Source organism: Engystomops pustulosus, chromosome 5, assembly GCF_040894005.1.
Source record: "Engystomops pustulosus chromosome 5, aEngPut4.maternal, whole genome shotgun sequence".
NCBI lineage: Eukaryota > Metazoa > Chordata > Amphibia > Anura > Leptodactylidae > Engystomops > Engystomops pustulosus.
In genome coordinates this window covers 157,448,253-157,470,060 of record NC_092415.1, presented here as the reverse complement: position 1 = coordinate 157,470,060, position 21,808 = coordinate 157,448,253, and the positions used below count along the sequence as shown (strand labels likewise).

The 21,808-nt window shown below is 39.0% G+C and overlaps 1 protein-coding gene across 4 annotated transcripts in view; it reads right to left on the bottom strand.

Annotated features, from left to right (window-relative positions):
• Positions 1-21,808, bottom strand: part of OSBPL10 (oxysterol binding protein like 10) — a 228,859-nt gene that overhangs the window by 16,749 nt on the left and 190,302 nt on the right. For all 4 annotated transcript variants that reach the window (XM_072153574.1, XM_072153571.1, XM_072153570.1 and 1 more), the window contains 2 exons: positions 20,348-20,485; positions 10,368-10,842 (listed from right to left, as the gene is read on the bottom strand). In XM_072153574.1, the coding sequence (XP_072009675.1) occupies positions 10,368-10,842; positions 20,348-20,485 (613 nt within the window). The remainder of the gene's footprint in view (positions 1-10,367; positions 10,843-20,347; positions 20,486-21,808) is intronic.

The window sequence follows — 21,808 nt, the reverse complement described above, 5'->3', positions numbered from 1 at the left end:
CAACATATGAACCATAGGGTGGCAGGTAGCAAACAAATTCTGAAATGTGTATTTCAAATCGAGGCCCCAACCCAATCCATCCAGATTAAAAACAACAGTTTCTCCAAAAACAAATGGTGGGAGCATCTATGAGGCATCTAGGACAAACCATGTTTGCAGTATGGTTTTACAGCCAGATGCATATCTTTTTTATACATTTTTATTAAACAGATTTTTTTTAGGTTTTACAACTTTTCTGTTAGGATCATGCATTTCTATGAGATTGATAGCCATCAGGGATATGGTACATCAATAGAAACTTTTTTCTTTAAGTGCATCTGAATAGCCAGCATACATTGTAACTATATTTTGTTTTGTATGATGTTCCGTGAGCACGAGTGTGAGAAACCAGCAGCTGCATTTTATACAAAAAAGGTTAATTTTGGTGAAAATAGCATGTTTTTTTAATCAAAGATTACTGGAGAGGAAGCATTGCAGCAAGAGATAAAAGAATAGGAGAATTCTGTAGCTATGTGACATTACACGGTTTTCTTGGACGCTCTATATTTTCTGCTCTAGTTTCACTTCCGTGATTTAACACTTGATGAAATAACTTAAGTGACCGGAATTGGTTAGGACTAGAAAAAATATGACTTGGCTAATACCCTAAAAAGGCCCTCTCATGCACTTATGTGTAAAGTGAAATAAGTACTCTGGAAAGGTCCACTTGTAAGATTCCAAAACATTCAGACTTAGATGGAGAGTGTACACTTGTCGAATAAACGAAACTAAGATCCAGGTACTTAGCTTTACTGCACAGTCAGTTCCATTATAAGCATTAAAAACATTATTCGAAGGGCTAGATCTAGCACATTTATTCTGTAGAGAAGGAATTTTGGCTTCCTACAAGAAGAGCTGGCAGCTCTATAATTATTATATTATAAGTATTTGTGCATCAGCAGAGAGGTTCAGATCACATGGAACAGATTACATTGTGGCCACTGTCAAAAACTAATGTAATATTTTATACACTCTGTTGTAGTATAAGACTGTTAAGCTTTACTTTGCATAGTTGGCTAATTTTCCACCAAAATTCTGTTGAGATTTTTTTTTTTGTGTGAAGCCACGCCCCCGTTTGATAGTCCACGCCCCTTTTGTCATACTAGTCGTAGCAGTGCTTGAAAACTTTCTAAATAAATGTGATAAATGTGACAGTTTTTTAGTGCAAATTATGACAGAATTCTGTCGTAAACAGATTGTGGAATCTCCCCCCTATCTTTACACATTGTTAACATTCTGTTATTGTGTTAACAAAATGCTTTGTTAACTCCTTAATGAACACCATATTGGGGTTTTACAGCGGCCATTAAGGGTACTTCTTCTAATGCGCCGCCTTTCTATGGTGTCAGGTCAGAAGAATATTGCAGGAGATCGTCTCCTGTAAGCTCCAGTGTCAGACTGTGTTATCACAGTACAGACCGGTAGTAACACCGGGCATCAGAAAAACTCATATCCTGGGTGTTTAACCCCTTTAAACATGACCTTGTTGTGTAAGTGTATTCCCAGTGGATCGGACCCACCCCCTGAACTTACCAGAGCATCCGATCCTTCCAGCTGCAGCACTCGGCAATTCCTGTGACCTCCATAGAGCTTAATGGAGCAAAACGGTCATGCAAGGTCGTCTGCTCCATTACTTTGACGGAGCGACGAGAGGTCCGACAGAGGTATGTGGGACCCTATTGGACCTCTCGCTTTCGTGATCTGTCATCACTGAGACCTCCACTGATCAGCAAGTTAGGTAGGCCCTATCCTATGGATAGGGCCCAACTTTTGTTCGTGGGAAAATCCCTTTAAATTGTTCAACTAACATGAAGTACAATTTGTCACAAGAAAAGAATTTCAAATAATAACCTGGATATATGAAAGCGTAAGTTATACACAATTATCGTGACAAATCAGATCCTAAAAATGGAGTCTGGTCATTAAGCTGAAAACAAGTATCGGTGAGAACACACTGGCCCACATTTATTAAAGAGTTTGCGCCAGTTTTTTGGCTGACTTTACACTGAAAAGAAAATCCAAGCTACTTCCACATTTATGAAGTGTTTGCACTAGTATTGTGTCATGGTTGCACTGTGTCTACCGGCCCACAAAATGCTACAAATAAAGGGGCGTCCCGGTGCGAATTCAGACCGAACACCACATTCATTACTGTGACTTGACAGAATTATATCACACGCCATGTGTCCCCAAGGAAATGTGATAGTTGTAGTAAAAATGTATATATGACCCTCTATTGGAGCATCACACTCTCCAGTCCTTCACATACCATGCAGGACCGGTTTATCCTAAAACACACTTAAAGAGTAGACACCTAACGCAGGTTGGTGTGCCCAAATTTCTGCAACCGTATAATGCTACAAGGGGGCTTATAATGTGTCCCCATAGTTTTTTTTCACTAAGGAAAAGAAATCCTACTATTATCTTCATACTTTTATTAGAATACAACTGACCATCTCTTAGTACATTAATCGACCCCAAGGTGATAAATAAAAAGTTCTACCATTTGACTACTAACATCTAAAATGGCAATTTCTCATTATCAGGCAGTAAAGCAAAAATTTTACATGAACAAAACAAAATGCGTAAGGATGGCATCTAGCCTACAGTTTATGCATTATGCATCTGTGATAAGAACAGAGTCAACTGAGCGCGTACACAGTTCTGACTGCTTCAGTAAGTTTTGTTCCTATAGATAAACACAATCGCAACGAACAAAGAGGTAAACCGATCATGACTGCTCAGAAGGCACATCTAATTTATCATTATGAGGACTGACAACAGTGTATGTTATAAGGGAACAGAATAAAAGTCCTGTTCCCCAGTAAGCACAATGGGAGACGTCGGCTTCTTGGAGCTAAGAAAAACCCATCAACACACATTGGGCAGCAGGATGACAGCACTGTAAGTACTTCAAGAAGCCTACAGGCAAGAAGCTCAGCAGCCGCAGCATAGCAAGCGATGTAAAGAGTATAGAGATGGGGAGTCACAGAGAGAGGTAAAGTGATCATAAAACAAACTCATTTCCTCATTTAAGCGTGGCTGCTTTCCTACACTCCCGTGTATAGTTTCACAGCAGCTGCTTAAAGATTATGTTCTGTATAAATTATTTAGCAAACAATCAAGGTGGGGGATGGAGTCTCAGATACATAGATGTCAGCCAAATCGGAAATGTATGTCTTCAGGTGCAGGGATTACAATCAATAATTAATCCAATTAGTATTATTGCACGTGTCCCAGCGTCAATGTATCTGTCATGTGTGTCCTTGAAAAACACAAGTGCAAACAAACTTCAGGAGACCTGATGCTGGAGATGCAAGCAGATGGACTTAATGAACCGATCTCAGCAGTTTGCTAAGAAAATATACACAGAGGGAGTTTACTATGATGTAACATATAAGGCGCTTCCTGTGGCTGTGAGTGGCTGAAATATCCCAAGCCCATCTTGATATGTGAGGCTTTAACAGATGTAGCGCTAAGGCACCTCTGTGTACTGCAGAATTAGCCGCATTTACTTATTATGGCAGGAGCAGCAGTTTATCGCTGCCTGGTGTGCTCTGGATTGCTGCTCTAAGCGCAGAGTTTAATCTGAGTAAATGCACAGAAGGAAGTTTATAGACAGCTGTGCCTGATATATCTCTATGGACAGTATGCTCTTGTGGGCAGAATACTAATAAGATTTACACACCATAGCAACAATAGACACTTTTTGGGTAAGAATAGTGCGGGGCACTAAAGTAATATATAGATAATAATAATAAAATGTACAACTAATTGGTCACAATAAAGTTCCATATGGTATCTGTAAATGATGTTCCTTTTAAAATCTTATAAATTAATTTTGAGTTGTATATGTTCTTGAATCTTCAAAACTTCATCAAGGAGTTAACTTAAAACTAAAGACATTTAGAAATTAAAGTGACACCGTCACCAGCTTTTACCTCATTAAACTACTGGCATCCGCAGGAGAAGAGTCACTTCAGATGTCCCCCTATTCTGTAGTACCTAGAGACATTTTTACCGTCATATTTACCGTATTTTACGGACTATAAGGTGCACGAAAAATCCTTTGATTTTCTCAGAAATCAAAGGTGCGCCTTATAGTCCAGTGCGCCTTATATATGAACTATACTGACAGACAACAGCTGCCATGAACTGTGCACAGGTCTGCCGCCTGCTGGTCATTCATCCATATAATCAGTTGCGCCTTATAATCCAGTGCGCCTGATATATGAACCTAGACGTTTTAGCAGGCATTTATTGATGGTGCGCCTTATAATCCGTTGCGCTTTATAGTCTGAAAAATATGGTACTCCTTCCCGTCGATGACCTTTGTATTTCCATTTTTTGCTCCCTGTCTTTAAAAATCCATAACTCCCCCCCCCCCCCTAAACCCTGATAGACGTAAGCTCTTATGAGCAGGGCCCTCACTTCTATTCTTTCCATATGACAATGTTGTTACTCTTGCTTGTCTCCTTTTATTTGTATATGTTTCTAATGATTTTAAAAGCGCTATGGAATATGATGGCTCTATATAAATAACGATTATTATTATTATTAGGAGGGCTCATCGGCTGAGCCCTCTCCATAGAGGCAAATCTGCCAGGAACAGACAAAAGCTGACCCAAATACAAATTACTCTCCTAGTGTCTGATGGGTTTTTACTTTGACACCATTGCACTATTATAATATAATATTAATATTATGTGAACACATAATATTCAAATAGAAGTCCTGATTATCCTTAACTTGAAAGGCGATCTTTCACTTATCCAGCTGATATTTGATAAGTGGGGGGTCTGATCACTAGTAACTATACTGTAGAAATCCACAGATCGCTCCTGCTGTCCCGCACTGTTAACAGGGGCACAGAAGCTCATATGAGTTTGGCTTCCATCCAGCCACACATCCCTATTCCCAGCGCTGTATCAAGCTTCAAGTTCAAACAGCTATTTTCAAAATTTTTAAGTACATTTAAGATTCAATATTTTGATGGTAAAAATTCATCTACATAAAGATTTTCAAAGTTCTATTTTTTCAGAATCTCCTCACATATAGCCCCATACACCCCTTAAACTATTCTAAACAGCCTTTGGTAAGCTTGTTAGCCCTTTAAGCATCTCACAAGAATTATTTAGTCCTAAAATGTACACGTTCATGAAGCATAAAATGAGAAAACACATCTCAGATTTTATTGTGCGTTTTTTTCAAGTACGGCAATACCCCACATGTGAATGTAAAGGCCCACAGCATAGCGCAGAACGGAAGGAACTATTGAGCTCTCAGAGGGCAGATTTTAATGACATTTAATGCCATTACATATTTGAAAGTAAAAGCATCCCATAGTTTGTTACCCAGTTTCTATAGAATGCAGTAATAACTGCACACATGAAGGGAAGGAGCGCCTATTGGCAGATTTTGTTGGAACAGAATGCAGGTGGTATGTCGCACTGGCTGAGCCCCTTACATAGTTAAAACCTCCAAAGAGTGGACCTATTTGTAAAACAAGACCATATTTGGGGGGTGCAATACCCCATTAGTTAATCTTTTTTAGCTTTTTTTTGTAAGGGGTGAAAAAAAAATGTGTGATTGATTTCCATGCTTCCTGCATGGATCTCACAGTCTCTGCTTATAAGCCATAAGCCATAACCAGGGGCGTAACTAGAAGAGGCTGGGCCCCATAGCAGACTTCTGAATGGGGCCCCCATTACCCCTTCGCCAGGCAGTCTTCTTATCCCAGGCGGTTTAGGCCACATATTTGTCCCAGTAACTGCAGAAGTAGATGGCAGGAAGCTAGAGATGAGAGATCCCTAGTCCTGCCGTCACCCTCACCTGGCATTTTTTATCCGAGTCAGTGACTATCGTGATGTACAATGTTCGGCATAATATGTATGTAATGGTACACATTCACCATTCTTTAGTGTGTTAAGTCGGAAAACGGGACCCCCTTACACTGTGGGCCCCATAGGATCCTCTATGGCTGCTACCACTGTAGCAACGCCCCTGCCCATAATGTTGGGGAACGTCATGGTGGGCGAAATACAAGCTCACCATGACATTCCCCAAAGTCATGGTGGCTTAACTGGTTAATGATGTAACAGAGTAACAGAGCTGAGTCACACACAGCCACTGACACTCTCAAACTCCTCACCCCACCCTCAGGAATTCTCTTTACCCGGTTAGCAGTGTCAGTGGGGGGGGGGGGGGGGGGGAGGTAGCTTATGCGGGAGTTCACCCCTTCTTCATAACTGGAACAGAGGACATCAACAAAAGTCTATTAAGAAGAATAGTGGCTCTAATTCCATGGTTAGAGACATCAGTGGAACATGTATAAATACATCTCAGAGGTACTATGTGTGGTTTGTGGGAAGGGGGTTTGCTGGTGACAGGTTCTCTTTAAGCTTTTGTAGATTTATTAGGGAGGCTGCTACTGGGGGGCTTATTTTGTGTTCACACCATGCTTTTTATATACACTAAGCATACGTATATGCTGGGAGAGCACCATATGTATACGCTTAGTGCATACATTGACATATAGTAACAGGCGGAGGTATAGTTGTTGCCTCAGTCTGGCCAATAAAGATTCTGTCCGTACAAAAATGCAGCCTGGAAAGACGTAGCCAGCTACATCTTTTCAACCCTACAACCACTGCCTGAGCGACTTAGGCGCTTAGCAGAGGCAATGGAAAGCTATGGGGAGCGGATGCATGGAAGACGACCATATGCTGGGAGAGCACCCTATGTATACGCTTAGTGCATACATTGACATATAGTAACAGGCGGAGGTATAGTTGTTGCCTCAGTCTGGCCAATAAAGATTCTGTCCGTACAAAAATGCAGCCTGGAAAGACGTAGCCAGCTACATCTTTTCTACCCTACAACCACTGCCTGAGCGACTTAGGCGCTTAGCAGAGGCAATGGAAAGCTATGTGGAGCGGATGCATGGAAGACGACCATGTGAGGCAGGAGGGGCGACCCTCCCTATTAGGACAGTGACATCACTGGGGGGAACAACCTGTTCATCGGCAGCAGCCAATTCTTGGTTGCTGTCAATGTTCGCTCCTCCCCCTACATTTAGGTGGGAGGGGGGTCCCTGGGCGACGAATACCACTGTATAGGCATTGTCCTTACAATGTATGCAAAAAACGAGGTGTGAATCCAGCCCAAAAGAGCTTAAACGGTTATATAGATCTAACTAAAAAAAAGCATAGAATTAAATAGAAAATCTCTACAACTTCAGAAGCTGTTCTTTCCAATTGTTGTTTTTAGCCGCTTACCTTAATTGCCTTTTGTTAATTTTCACAGAAGTATTTTCTTACAAAGTCCAAAGAAGCAATAAGTCTAAATTAGGACACAGAACCTGTTTAATGATTGAAATCAATTGTCCAGGATTGTTCAAAGTAAAAATCTTTACAGTGTTACAAAAATGTTTTAAAGGGATCTATGCGAGTGTGCTAGTTAGAAAGAATTCATCTATTTTACATGGTTAAAATAATGGCAACCCAGCAAAGTTACATTACTTGATAAATTTTGCTTTTTTTTTTTTCTCCAGATCAAGTTTCTTGCATGGCCCATCATCAGGAAAATCAACTCTGAGGTGAGATGTAAATCCAATGTATAAAGTCACATAGGCTAAGAGTTCAGATCTCTTCACCTAAGACCTTCTCCCAATTGAGATTAAAGGGGTTGTACAAGGGTATAAAAAAAAACCTTGGGTGGCCGGGAAAGAACAAGTTGAAAAAAATAAACATGTACTTAGCTCTCGGTACCCTGCACTGCAATGTCTCTGGTCCATGCCCCATGTACACAAACAGGGACTGAGGTGGCTGTCCACACCCACCCATCCCTATTCCCAGCGTTTTATCACCACATCCGCCCCATCCTGACCCCCTAATGGTTTTTTTATACCCTCGGACAATCACCACCCTTCTTTAAGCTTCTTAAGCCCTTGTTTTTAAGAAAAAAAGTCTTTAAAAATTAATCAAATGAGCCTGTGGGGCTCTAGGCTCTATTCACATCTATGAGTCCCTTAGGCTTATTTGCATAATATAATTTTAAAACCATTTTTTGTAGAAAGAAACTAAAATGAGAGCAAATCCGGCCAGAAGGGCACACACCAGTATGTCAGTGTGCTCGGTTTACAATCCTTGATCCTAGATTATTACTAGTGCTGGTAACAGATAACACAGTCCACCACAGTAACTGTTGCTGTGGACAATGGCATGTTTACCACAAAAGTTGGTCACTGCTGTCAGTCCTCTCAGGAAAAAGTTAATTTAAAAACTTCCTAATAATAATGATGTCTACTCACAGCTTCATGCATCAAAGGTGACTCCACACCAGGAGTTAGCTTATGTCTGCAGTCAATATTCTGATACCCGGCTACTAATGGAGTTGAACACAGGAACCTCTTGTGTAATAGTAATAGTGGTGCCCATCACCACTGCATGTGGTCTATCTTTTCTTTTGAAATATATTTAGTTGATTTACAAGTAAAAGTGAGATTCTAGTAAATTACACAACGTATAGAAAAGCTAAATTTAATGGCGTATATAGTAAAAAGATCTTTGAAAGCAAGTAATAAATTTTTTCAATAACCCATGCAGACCACTGAATAATAAGTCAGGTCAAATGTGTTTTGTGGTGGCTAAAGGTCTATATAAGTCTATAAATAGTTTCTGAATTGTAGTAAATCTTTGCATCCATTGGATGATTTTCAGACATTTAAAATAAAAAATGTTCATAGATGTGAAGAGTAAAATACAGTGAAAATACTAGGATGACATTCAATGATCTTTTTCTTGGAATTAGGTTGCCACACAATTGTCTCTGATTTATGCTAGAGCTTTTTCACATACTAAAGACACATTTATTTAAAGTTGGCCAAATCTACAGCCCACATAATCTATAAGGGACCAACTTACCCCCTAGCAGTAGATGAGTAGATATTCTCTATCCTCTAACCTTTTATATGTAGAAAAGATAAACCATTTTTAAAGAATTCTAAAAGCAGAATCCTCCTATCTCCGCACTTGAGGACACATGAGGTGGCATTTATGGAGGGGTCAAAAATAAATAGTGATGTATAGGGATAAGCAGACCTGATGAAGTACGGGGTTTGGCTGAACCCAAACCAAAAAATCGGATGCCCTACAATAACAACAACATTACTTGTCAATAGTATAGGTGCCAATTGCCTGATTGATAGGTTCTACTTGTCAGAAACCCTGGTGAGTCCAAGAAAATGTATCCCTTGTATGTCCCCATTTGAAAAGGGGGGCAGCATTCCTGCTGACCTGTCCAATCTCTAAAGAAGAGTGTGCATTGGCAGCTAGAGGTTTTACCTTCTCTACCTGTTGGGAGGAAAATATGATTATCCCTCAATCTCTATTCTCCTAAAAGTCTAAGGGACCATAGTTAGGAAGGTTTCGCGGTCACCTTTTCCAGGAGTGTTTCTTAAGCCTCAGCAGTAACTCTTATAGGGGTTTGTGCTGTTCCTGTAGATAGGTATGTGTGGTACAGTCCATGCAGTTGCTTGATCCATTAAGGCCAAATTCTAAAGGGACCCCATAATAATATAGCAGTACAGCATGAAATTCTCAGAGTTACCAACGATCACCTAACCAAGAAGAATGTCAGGAATTTTGTGGTACAAAGAAACAACTTTGTAAGGTAATAGAGACTGGGTTATTTATATGTGGGGTATAAAGACATCATAAAAGAATAAAAAAATAATGAAGTAATTTTTTAAAATTCATATTTGTATAATTCTGGCTTTATGTTATAATTGCTGTTAGCAGTAAAAATGTCATCTGGCTAAGTAATCAGACATAAAATATAGCAGCCAGTGTGGACTATAATCAGGCAACTAAAACTCTGTCTGCTGCCAGCTATTCTCCTCAAATCTTTAAAGGGAACCTATCAGCAGGAAAGTCTTTTTTACATGATGGCAGGTTCCAATAGCCCCTGTCGGGAGTGGGTGGTGAGTCCTGGGGGGGTAGTTCAAACAAGAATTGCTTGCAGCAGGGAGCTGACGTAAGTAAGGGGAGAGAGGACAGGAGAGGCTGAGGAAAGGTAGGGCAATGAGTAAGGAGGAGGGGGGGATGGATGGATTGAGAAGAGAATTTGCAATGTTAGCACTGAGCCCACCACTTGCTGCTGGCAGGGAGAGAGTAATGTTAGAGAAGCAGTGGAATTATTCAGATGCATGACAAAGGCATGTTTGAAATCAACATACCAGGGGCTATTGGAACCTGTCATGTAAAAATAACCTTCCTAATGACAGGTTCCCTTTAAACAGTTTTATTTTACATGATAATGCTACATACCTTCTCCAACCATCGAAACACCCACAGACATTCCAAGAAATTTGCTTTTTGTCCATATGTGAGTATTTACGCACATCATCTTCTCTTTGCATTCACAGTAAAAACATGATATGGGTGGGTGATGAGATACTTGCTCAGCCACAAAACGCACTTTGTAGGATTCTGATCCCTGGGCTGTGTTAATTTCTTTGGCTTGTACAGAGGCACAGTGAGTTCTACAAGGTTTCACCTTATTCTTGGGCACATCCCAACTACAGTGAAATGTTTCTCCAATTATTGGGTTATAGGGTTTCTTGGCGACTGCTCCTTTACGACCTTCATGGAAGGCTGTCAAGTAATATTCCACAAAACTGATCATTCGTTCCTCAGGGGTTGTCCCTGCTGCAATGGATAAAAACAGATCTGGGTGTGCCATGAAGTTTGCATACATTTCCAGCAGGGATCTTTTCTCCAAAATAAAGGTTGGTAGCACTACCTGTAAGCAGAGTGAAAGAGAAAGGTAATATACAAGAGGAAACCATAACATCTTTAAACTGCACATAATGTTACATAGATATACCCATCTATGTGATCATGTTGCATACAACAGCACAATAAGGATAATACAACAATTTCATGATCTTCATAACCAGAGATACAGGCAGATATAAACATAGTTGGAAATGCAAACTGTAGATAAAAATCCAATTCCTGCTTTTTTAACTGTCCGTATTTACTGGTATTGTAGATCAAAGACATTTTATTATGACAGCAAAAAATGAGAATGTGTACTATAGATCGGAAGATGGTGGCATCTTAAGTGACACTCCCCCAGCAGCCCCTAAACTTGACTCAACTCAGGCAAATATGACTCTCTTCTGCTCATTTTCACCTTTTTTTTTTAATAGGTAAATGGTTGAGATTTCACATAAAAGAGGGAACTCTAGAAAGGACATTTCATACCCTACCTGAAGGTGCTAGTAGTTTAATGGGGTGAAATCTGTTGTCAGATTACAATGAATCTATTTCTATCAAACATCATTTGAATCAACTCAGATGCTCAGATATATGTGTTTTTATCATTCGACACCTTCTTCTATAATTGTTTTACACATGGCAGTCATTAAAGGAGTATTCCCATTTCATAATGTAAAATTATACAAAGTTCAACTATTCCTCATAGTTTTCTAGATCTCTGCTTGCTGTCATTCTATTGAAAGCTTAATTGTTTATTTCCAATATACAGAAATCTGACCATGGTCACACGGGTGCACAGCTCATACCAATGAGCTGTGCACCCGTGTAACCATGGTCAAATTTCTATCCACTGGACGTAAGCAACAAAGATTTCTATAGAATGACAGCAAGCAGAGATCTAGAAAACAGTGAGGAATTGGTACAGAAAGTATGTTGGAAAATTGTATTATTTTTCATCATACACACAATAAAATTAATTTGCTGAAGTGGGAATACTCCTTTAAGTCTGATATATGAAGCAAAGTTGAAGCTCAGTTAGGTACAGATGTTAGTGGCAAGGCTGACAATACCCAGGTTTTCTAAAACCCTTTCCAGTTCTCTTACCGACATCACAATGTAATGATGTGGTTATTAGAATTTCAATGACAATAAATTGCTTTGTATGTGATCTATATAATCTTGTAGAAGCAATTGTACAATCAATTTATTATAGATGCTTCACAAACGCAGTGCTGAAAGACTGCGCCATCTATAATGCAAGAAATACTCCAGGGAGAAAGAGCCCCAGTCAATAAACTACAAAGACCAACAAAGCTGTAGTACACTGAAAAGCATAAAATAATCTTGTTAAGTTACATGAAAGAACATTATTTTAAAATTCCATTTGTACTCAAACATATGTTTTCTGTCTCGAGTTTAGCTAAAGGCATCCAGATATTCCACATATTATGACATAGAAGCACTGATAAAAAACAACCCAATTGGGTCTTTTTAGTAAGACAATCTAATCTAAGGACATACAAACTGTAGACACAGTGCTACAAGCAAGGCAGTAGCATCATAAGGAACCAGCATGCTGGAGGCAAGCACTGACCAGTCCCTTGTCCTCATTCATTTTATTTTTTTTGTCTGGTCTGGGTTCTCTATTATCATTGTGTACTCTGTGCTCTACGTTATTATTGTATGATCTGGGTTCTCTATTATCATTGTGTACTCTGTGCTCTACGTTATTATTGTATGATCTGGGTTCTCTATTATCATTGTGTACTCTGTGCTCTACGTTATTATTGTATGATCTGGGTTCTCTATTATCATTGTGTACTCTGTGCTCTACGTTATTATTGTATGATCTGGGTTCTCTATTATCATTGTGTACTCTGTGCTCTACGGTATTATTGTCTGATCTGGGTTCTCGATTATCATTTGCTGCTCTGTGGTTTGCAATATTGTTGTCTGTTCTGGCGTCTTTGTTATTATTGGTCTGGGGTCTGTGTTATGGTTTGATGGATTTAATATCTGGTCTGGGGTCTTTAATATTATTAGTTATGTGGTCTGGGTCTGTAGTTTGACTGTAGTAGTTTTGTGTTTCAGGGGTTTTTCTTAGTGCCACACTGTAGTATTTCTAATTTATGTGGTGGTATTTTTTGCTTTAAAGGACACCTGTCATCAGGTCTCTGTCACTAGTTCTGTACCAGCTCACAAGGATTCCATCCCAGCCTTTATCTAGTTAATTCATACATTAATCATTGTAAAATCATCTTTTCTTTATTATGTAAATGATGCTGGTCGCATGGTCAGAGTCATTGTTGTTACCCGTTACCCCTCCCTGCTCATGTCTGTGTATAATGTGTAGTAAAGCATTGCTAGTGTCTGTGCTTTATCTGCTGACATGCTGCATCCTCCTTTTACACATGTGTGAGACACAGACATCAGCTACACATGAATCTGACATGTTCTACTATACATGGAGCTGTTGTATCTCTCCTATAAACATACAGGCTGCAGGGGGCGCCAAGACCAGGAAATGTAAAGAGGCAACACCAGCATCATTATACAGGCTGTCAGTCAAGCACTGGGGGGTGTGGTTGTGCTTGAATAAGCTGGGCATCTGAATATGATAATAATGCATTGGACCCCTCTCAGGTCTCATCTCCATAGCTTTAGGACCTGATAGTTTGAGTTTACAGGCATGTAGAGGGACAATGTAGGGATAGGGTCAATGCTTTCTAATGGCAGTTTATGAAAATATATTTAATTCATGGTTAATTTACCTGACAGATTCTCTTTAAGGTGCTTCTATGGTGCTGTTTACAAGAGTAGCACCTTGAACATGCATGGCAATAAAGAACTTCGACCAACAGGTTTGTGGATCCTTGAGCTCATTTTTTACATTTACAGTAAGACTTTAATGGATTTCATGATACAAATCAGTAAGCCATGATTTTTTTATCAGACAAAGAAAACAGGGCTTTAAAAAAAAATTCTAGTAAATGTCTGCGCTACTGCAATATGTTTATTATAAATCCTTTGTCTAATTTAAATTCACAGGGCACACACGGATATCTGTTTAAACATTATGCACAAAATCTTTTTAATGATCCGCTATGTGCACTAAACGGTATTAGACTTTTTTCTTTCAGAATTTAATAAATGTCTTCAATGAATAAACAAGATTTACTAATAGATAAAGATAATGTCAAGGAAAACCCCTAAGGGGCAGGGCAGGGCTTTCTATATTTTCCTTATACCTGGGTAGGGGCGCCACTGGTTTTCCTGTTTAACTGGAAAGTCACTTTAAGACAATTGCAATTGACTCACAGTTGTTTATTAAATCTAATTTTCTAACATAAAGAACTGTCACAGCAAAGCAATCAATTTAATGGATTTACTTGAAGAAAACACAATGCCAAAGAGTGATTGAAAATAAGTTTTAGCATAAAAATGTATCATGAAAAGTATAGTATTAAAAAAAGATTGTCAATTTTGGACAATCCAATAGACTCTTCAAATGATAAAACTGGTAAAAGCAATCATGAACAATCCAGGATCCACTATAGTTTTCTATCAAGCAATAAGAAAGTAAAGAAAGTCTTTATTTTCCCGGCTTTTTCAGCATGTAGGACAAACAATGAAGCCCAGTGAGCTCAGACAGCAGCTTGTTATTCTGCTCAAATACAAAAGTCTTGTGCACTGAACACAACCTCTGTAGGGTGTACCCTCGGGAATCTCTACTAGTTCATATCCACAGGAATCAGGAGGAAGAACAATTATCTTTTGCAAACAGTAAACGAAAAATGGATTATCATGTAATAATGCAAATATACAAGCTGGGTACTGCAAACTGTGAGATCATATTACTGCTTTATACTACCTTATATACTCAAGTATAAGCCTAGTTTTTCAGCACAAAAAAATGTGCTGAAAACCCAAACTCGGCTTATACTCGAGTAAAAAATATATAGGTTTTACAAGGTTTTTGTGGTAAAATTAGGGGCCTCGGCTTTTACTTGGGTCGGCTTATACTCGAGTATATACGGTAATTTTCTAAATAAAAATCTCTGAAATGGTATTTAAAACTGCATTTTAGAAATTCACATTTCTAAAGCACATGACGGTATCTGGGGCCCATGAGCTACCAACATGGCTCCTTCAGGTGCAGCCCACCGTGTCTCACTGCACTGTGACCGAGCCGGACCGTTAGGCCATTAAATATAGAGCAGGTCCTAATCCTGACTACGGCCACTTAGATCAAATGTCCTCCTGAAACAGGCCGCAAACTTTCCGATTGGCAGGTCGTTTATACATGGTAACAGTTATGCTGACCGACAAAGCCAAAACAGTGCAAGATCACCTACATAATAATATGACTTACTTAAAGGGGATTCCAAAATAGAAAAAGTTAAAGGTAGCACTCACCATATAAAGTTTACATATAAAGTGCTACCCTTTTCTATATTGGAATTTTTTGCATTGTCTTTTTCAGGATAAGCACCACCAATCGACCAATAGTGCCCCCTTTTTTTCCTACATCCTACTTACTTCCTACTAAAGGACATCTACCTGATGGTAGACTGCCCAAACTTACTTTGCTGTTGCAATTTCTAATATGTGGAAAAGTTTTTATTAACTTCAGAAACATGAGCATCCATCTGAAAAAAAAAAACTTATAAAAATATGCTAAAGAGCCGGAGGCGCTCCGGCCTACATCACTGGAGCACCTCTTGCCTCTGCAGTTTAATATATATGCAACTTTATTATATATAAAGTTAAGCCTGATCCTGCCGACTGATCCGGAGACAGCTGGTGACAACGCACATCTGGCAGATCAGCAGGCAGGGCCAAGTTCAACTTCAGTGAGTGGGGGCAAGCATATATAATTAGACTGCAGAGCCAAGAGGCGCTCTGTTGGCATAGGCAAGAGTGCCTCCAGCTAACTAGCATATTTTATCAGGTCTTTTTCCACAGCCTGTGAAGTTACAGTACTGAGGAGCTCTGGAAACACCCATCAGAGCACTTCAGGATAATTAGCATAACTAAAAAGTTGATTCTAGAAGGAAGGGGGCCATGCAAAACAAATATAAAAAGATTACCACAGTTACAGCGCCTGGATCTACGCAAAAAATGTCCCCTCATATCCCCATAAAATCAACCTGGCATACAGTCAGATGGAGCAGTGAATGGAAGGAGATGTGTCTTGACATCTAAGGCCTTTAACCCACTTACATTTGCAAAATATACTCCATGTATGCATCTGATCACTGAGGACTTCTACTCCTCACCATGCCTCAATGGAGGCATGCTGTGATTTCATGTGACCAGACACATACTTGAAGTAAATATTGCAAATGTTGGTGAGTAAAGGACCTTAGATGACATCACCCTGGCCACATGACAAGTGCTGAATGGTAAAGAGGCACGGGACATGAGGAAGAGCTGCTGGACTTGGCCGATCAGGACACTCCCCGCTTCGACTCGCTGCTCCATATAACTGTATGTCAGGTAAGATAATGAAGTTGATAAGTAAGAAGTAAAAGGATCTCCAGCGAATCCATTTTAAAACATTGAAGCTTTATTCCATGATCGAATAAAAACAAGGAAGTCTGCACAGTATCAAAAATAGTTGACACGTTTCAGAGGGATCCCTGTCCTTGGTCGCAACCAAATACAAAATGAATAAAACACGTTTATGCAAAAACAACAAGACGAAGGGCATAGATGGTGTTGCAATTAATGTACCTATTAATTTGATGTTTAACTGATTAGATGAAAAGGATGTGCCTCTATGTATATGATGGCACATACCACATCTTCTTTCTCCGTATTGGAAAATTGTGTTGCAACCAGGTGTGAACAGAGGCAGGTTTTGAAGAAAAAAATGTTAGGAAATAGTATGTTGCCCAATGTGGTTGCTCTTCTTGTTACAAATTTGCAATCATTGCTCAAAATATGGAATATAGTCTGGAATCTATTTGTTTATACTTTGTAAAGAGTGTTTGATTAAAACGACACTCTGATAGGTACATTTTTGTTGTGTGTTTATTGTGGCAGCTGGTAGCATGAAGAGTGGAGTTGCCAGCTGAAGATTTTCTGTAAAGAGATGTGTCCATTCTATGTGCTAGTAAATTACCATTTAGTAACACATCCAAAAAAGGCAATTGAAGAGGTACATTCATAGGTAAAAGAAAGATGACAAAAATTGTCATTAAGATAATTTGATGAAGGGAGGCACACAGGCGACAGAACCTTTCCAAATGAGTAGGCAACAATCAATGTACCTTCCATACTATTTAATAGTAATAATAAAGTTGATTTTATGGGGATGTGAGGTAAACAATTTTTAGCTAAAACAAGCATGTCATTTACTTTATAGTGCTCTATGGGAACCAATCATTACCTGTATTTGTGAAAAATGTGGACACATGTTCTCTTTTAAAAGACATCTACCACCAGATTATTGGTCCTATTGTCCTGTTATGGATGCTCGTTACCTCTAGTGGATAATGGAAAAAGTTCCAGCTAAATCCCGGGCCCTGGTATAGCCGAGAATTGTTTTTTTATAAAAATATGTGAATTATCCTGAGCCTCCTCCGCTCCATAATTATGCACGCCCCCCGGCTGCTTATTATTTAGACCCCCAGCCAGCCCCACTATGCTCAGACAGCCGGTAACATTTTCTATTTTAGATCTATTTACAATCTTATTTGTTTTTCAACAGGCCATGTGTCTGTTCTCTTAAAAACAGACCATATACAGACCAAAAACAGATTCTGTCAGCAGAATCCTGTGAATATGTAGTAACCTTAAAAGGACAAAACCAAAGATGTCCAGCAGCTTTACAATAATAATAATAATTCCTTTATTTATATATAACTTACACAACTAAGACCCAAGACTAAATTCTTCTACTCATGGCTAACAGGCAATCAAGAGATGCATCGAGTTATTAACAGACAGTGTGGGACTGGCCAATCACAGAATCTAAGGATCCTCCTGTGGGCTCCAGCTTAGAGCCAATAATGGACCCATGATGACCATGGGAAGATAACCTCATTTGGAGAATATTAAGTTCTATTTACTTGGGGTTGATCAATAATGGGTTCCCAGAATAATTTGTGCCCAAGGACTCCACTGTTTACAGCCAAGAAAACAGTGGAAGATGAATTGACTTTCTGTTTTGGCTGGTGTATGTGTTTACATGTTTGTCTATATTGATAAACTGCACAGCTAATGTAGCAAAAGCAAATGTGAAGTGACACAGAAATGCACAAGTTAAAAGAAGAGCTATACAATGAAGAAACTGCACAGATGTTTATTAGCGGCAAGATAAAAAAAAGAATATTCTATTCAAGAAAATCTGAAATGAAAATGTGACTATCACACAAATTGGAATAAGCAAGAATGTGTTGCTAATCAGCTTATTATGTGGCGAGAAAGCAAAACAATATATTTAATTATCACAATATTTTCTCAATATCTGCTTACAACTTTTCCGAATCCCTTCATTTATTATTTCCTGGTATTAAAAGCACAATCATTACTTCTCCCTGTTGGGTTACATTGCAGCGTGTATCCATTTGTAAGTTGCTAGCGGTGCAATTAAAGTTTGTCTGGGGATAGAACAAGAGTTACCATGGTAACCATCTACCTGCTTAGCGGCTAAATGTGAACAACTAAAACCAACCACCATGTGTGTAGCAGCGCAAAACACATACAGGCAAATACATCAAGGGTAATGAGAGGAACAAAACAAGTTTCTGCTCAGACAGTTCATGCCCTTAAACCTTCTACAGTATAAGGCGAAGCACTTTCTCTAGAAGGCTTCCTACCATAAAACTCCCTGAGGTGCCATCAAGGTTCTCTGTGAGGTCCCATATTACTCCCTAGAAGGAATGCCTAAATAATATACTGTAGTGTATGACCAAGCATGTCAACAAATTCGATATAACTTATAATGAATTCATGGAAATTCTAGTAAATATTTTACTAATGTGTACTTTACAGATGCACATGGACTTGCACAGGAAGGAGTGAGCTGCAATTTACTGTCACTACTGAAAGTGCAGAGCTGTATACATTTCGATCCATTCTCCAACACATTGGGGCAATTTACTAAGCGGTGTCGGCCATTTCTGGTGGACAAAGCTCATTAAAATCCCTGGTTTAGCTGATTTTTAGCTGGTTGCTTTGGGTGTGAAGGAAACAGGTGGCACAGAGTGGGGTGGGCTGGTACAGGAATGCACTGGACCACCAAAGTTACTACTACTGTCTCCACCTAAAAACTACAGAGATTTCACCTGCCTTTTTAGTCCAGGTTTGACTTGTTCTAAACTAGTCAAACCTGGCAGAGCGGTGGACCACCCTGAGGTAAATCTTATTAAATATGTCAGGGAACAAATTGAAGGCTTGCATTTAAAACGCCAGTCTTAGTAAATCCCCTCTCCATTGTGTTGCCTTCCAACAGTTGGTAAGCAAGTAGCTAAGAGTTGGACCCAACCAATCTGTTTTTGAAGACATATTCTATATTCTACTGAAACTTTAAACTTTTACTCCAACTCATGGCATGCTATAATAGGTGGCACTCTACTAACTCCAACACCGTTAAAATGGCCATCATGTTTCTCAGCTATCAGTCGCATTAGTCTCAGCACTTAATAAAACCAATAAGGATCTGTTAGGGAGGCAGTGCTAGGCTGCCTGCTCCAGCCCAGAGCAGTCTGACAGTAGAAAGACTAATGCCAATTTCACATAAATGAGTGTTATCAAACTCGCTGTCTGTGCTGGTTGGTATGACTACTCCAAATGCTGAGCAGCCAGAAATGAACTCAGCAATATAGGTAGGTCATTCCGACCAGCACAGGTAGTGTGTTTGACTGATCACATTCACTCATGTGAAACTGGCCTGAGTAGCATATGGGGTGTTGAAACTAACAGCACTGATAGTGCTGGAACCATAAGGCCTCGCAAAAATAATGGAATGCAGTGTAGTGACACGAACTAAAGGGTGTAAAGAGTTTGTGTTGGTAAAGGTGGTCAATGGCCCTGTATAAGCTAAGGCAGGCTTGTCTAAAATAATATTATTCAAGATATATATTGGTACTCAACTCAAATGAGCAGAATAGATGATTTTGTGAACATTTTTGGAGGCCTTAAACCAGAAGCACAGCTCAATGTGCCATTCATTTTAGAAGCTGCAAATAACTCTGAGCTACGGTTGTGCTGCTTCTATGAGTGGATAAGGTAAAGGTAGTATTCTCTTTCCTAATATCCTTCTTATAATGCATTCTAGACACAAATGCATGTAACACTATCTGAGCTTTAGAGATATGGGTTATCAGTTTGCATTGAACATAACATGTTATCAAATCTGGTTAGTTAAATCTACTTCCCATGTTCAGTTGCCATGATTGACAAGATTTTACATAAGAGCTTGTTTATCCTGTCACTATTATCTAATTACTCAAAAGAGAGGAATAACGATCCAACTATAGAATAAAAGCAATAAAGCAGAATTCTGTTTTACGTACCTTGGTAAGATCCATTCCAAGCTTGAGCTGTGAGATAAGGTGGAGGATTACACTGCGTTGATCATCCATGACGCCTAAATCTTTTTCCTCATTATCTTCTGTGTCCGTCAGCTCATCTTCAGCCTCCGGAGGACCAGCCTGCAAAAAAATAGGACGAAAAAGCACATTACTCCATTATCTCCTTCAAATTTCAGAAATGTAGTTTTTTGTCTTGAGCTTTTGTTAAGTAAAGTCACATTTAGTATCTCACGATTCCAGGCAGTTAAAAATGAGGAACAAAAGAAGACAACACTGAAAATGACAAGATGAAACAAGAATTTACAAATATAGAAATGTAATTCGTAAATAGAATACATATACGTATAGTTAATGGAAACCTACCACTTCCGATGGAGGTTATAAGCTGCAAATGTCGTGCACCAGATCAGGGTGAGCTGGTGTCGGCACTTATTTTGATTATGTTTTTAAACCGATGTAAAGTGTTTAAACGCTTTCGTAATCTTTATATACAAGTAGCTTCACCGCACCAAGCTGGTGCACGGCATTTGCAGCTTATAACCTCCATCGGAAGTGGTAGGTTTCCTTTAAAGACAATGTGACATATTTTGAAGTTCTGGATTGTAACTTTTGACATCCTTGACTCGAAAGGTTTGTAGCCAACATTCAGATGGGTCAGATCACATAAACACCCTTTTTAATTTGTTATATTTTATAATATTTACTATGTAATTGTTATAAACAAAAGGAGTTCCCACCTTTTGTCATTTTCCAACTCTGGTTGTTGTTAGAGTAGAGTATCGAAGCATATAAATTAGTCACATGATCATGATGGAAGGATAATGACAATGTAGAAATAGGTTTCTTCCACAGGGCTGCTCAATTTGGTTTCCATTTCCCTGGTTCCTAGTGTTCTCCAGTTATTAGTGTCAGAACAAATGATTAGGGCTTCTATGATAGCTTTAAGGTCAGTGAACTTCAGAGGTATCTAGTTTTATTATTAATTTATAGGGAAATATTAATTCCATAGTACATTCAAAAAGGGGTTCACATACATAACAAAAACAAGCACTAATACACACAAAGATCAGGCACGTGTGGGCTAACAATCATAATAATACCTGCTTGTTTCGGTAGTTTATTTAAGGTAATAGTAATATATCATAATAATGTTTTTTGTCTGGTTGTACAGTTGGGGCTCTACTATAAATCCTGTAAATAAGTGAGGATAGCTGGGAGACATTTCATTTCTGTGCAGCCTCTCAGGCTTGGTCCTTACATGGTTTCTAATAGAAAAAGTTACCCCATTCGAAGAGAAAACATTTTCCACAGCAACTAATTTTCTAACTTCCAAAAATATATGTGAGCACTTAATTTATATTTAGGAGTATTTCTGATAAAACTTAGGAGGAAATTCTCATCTGGGCATACACATTGAATTTAATGCATCTTCTATACATACAT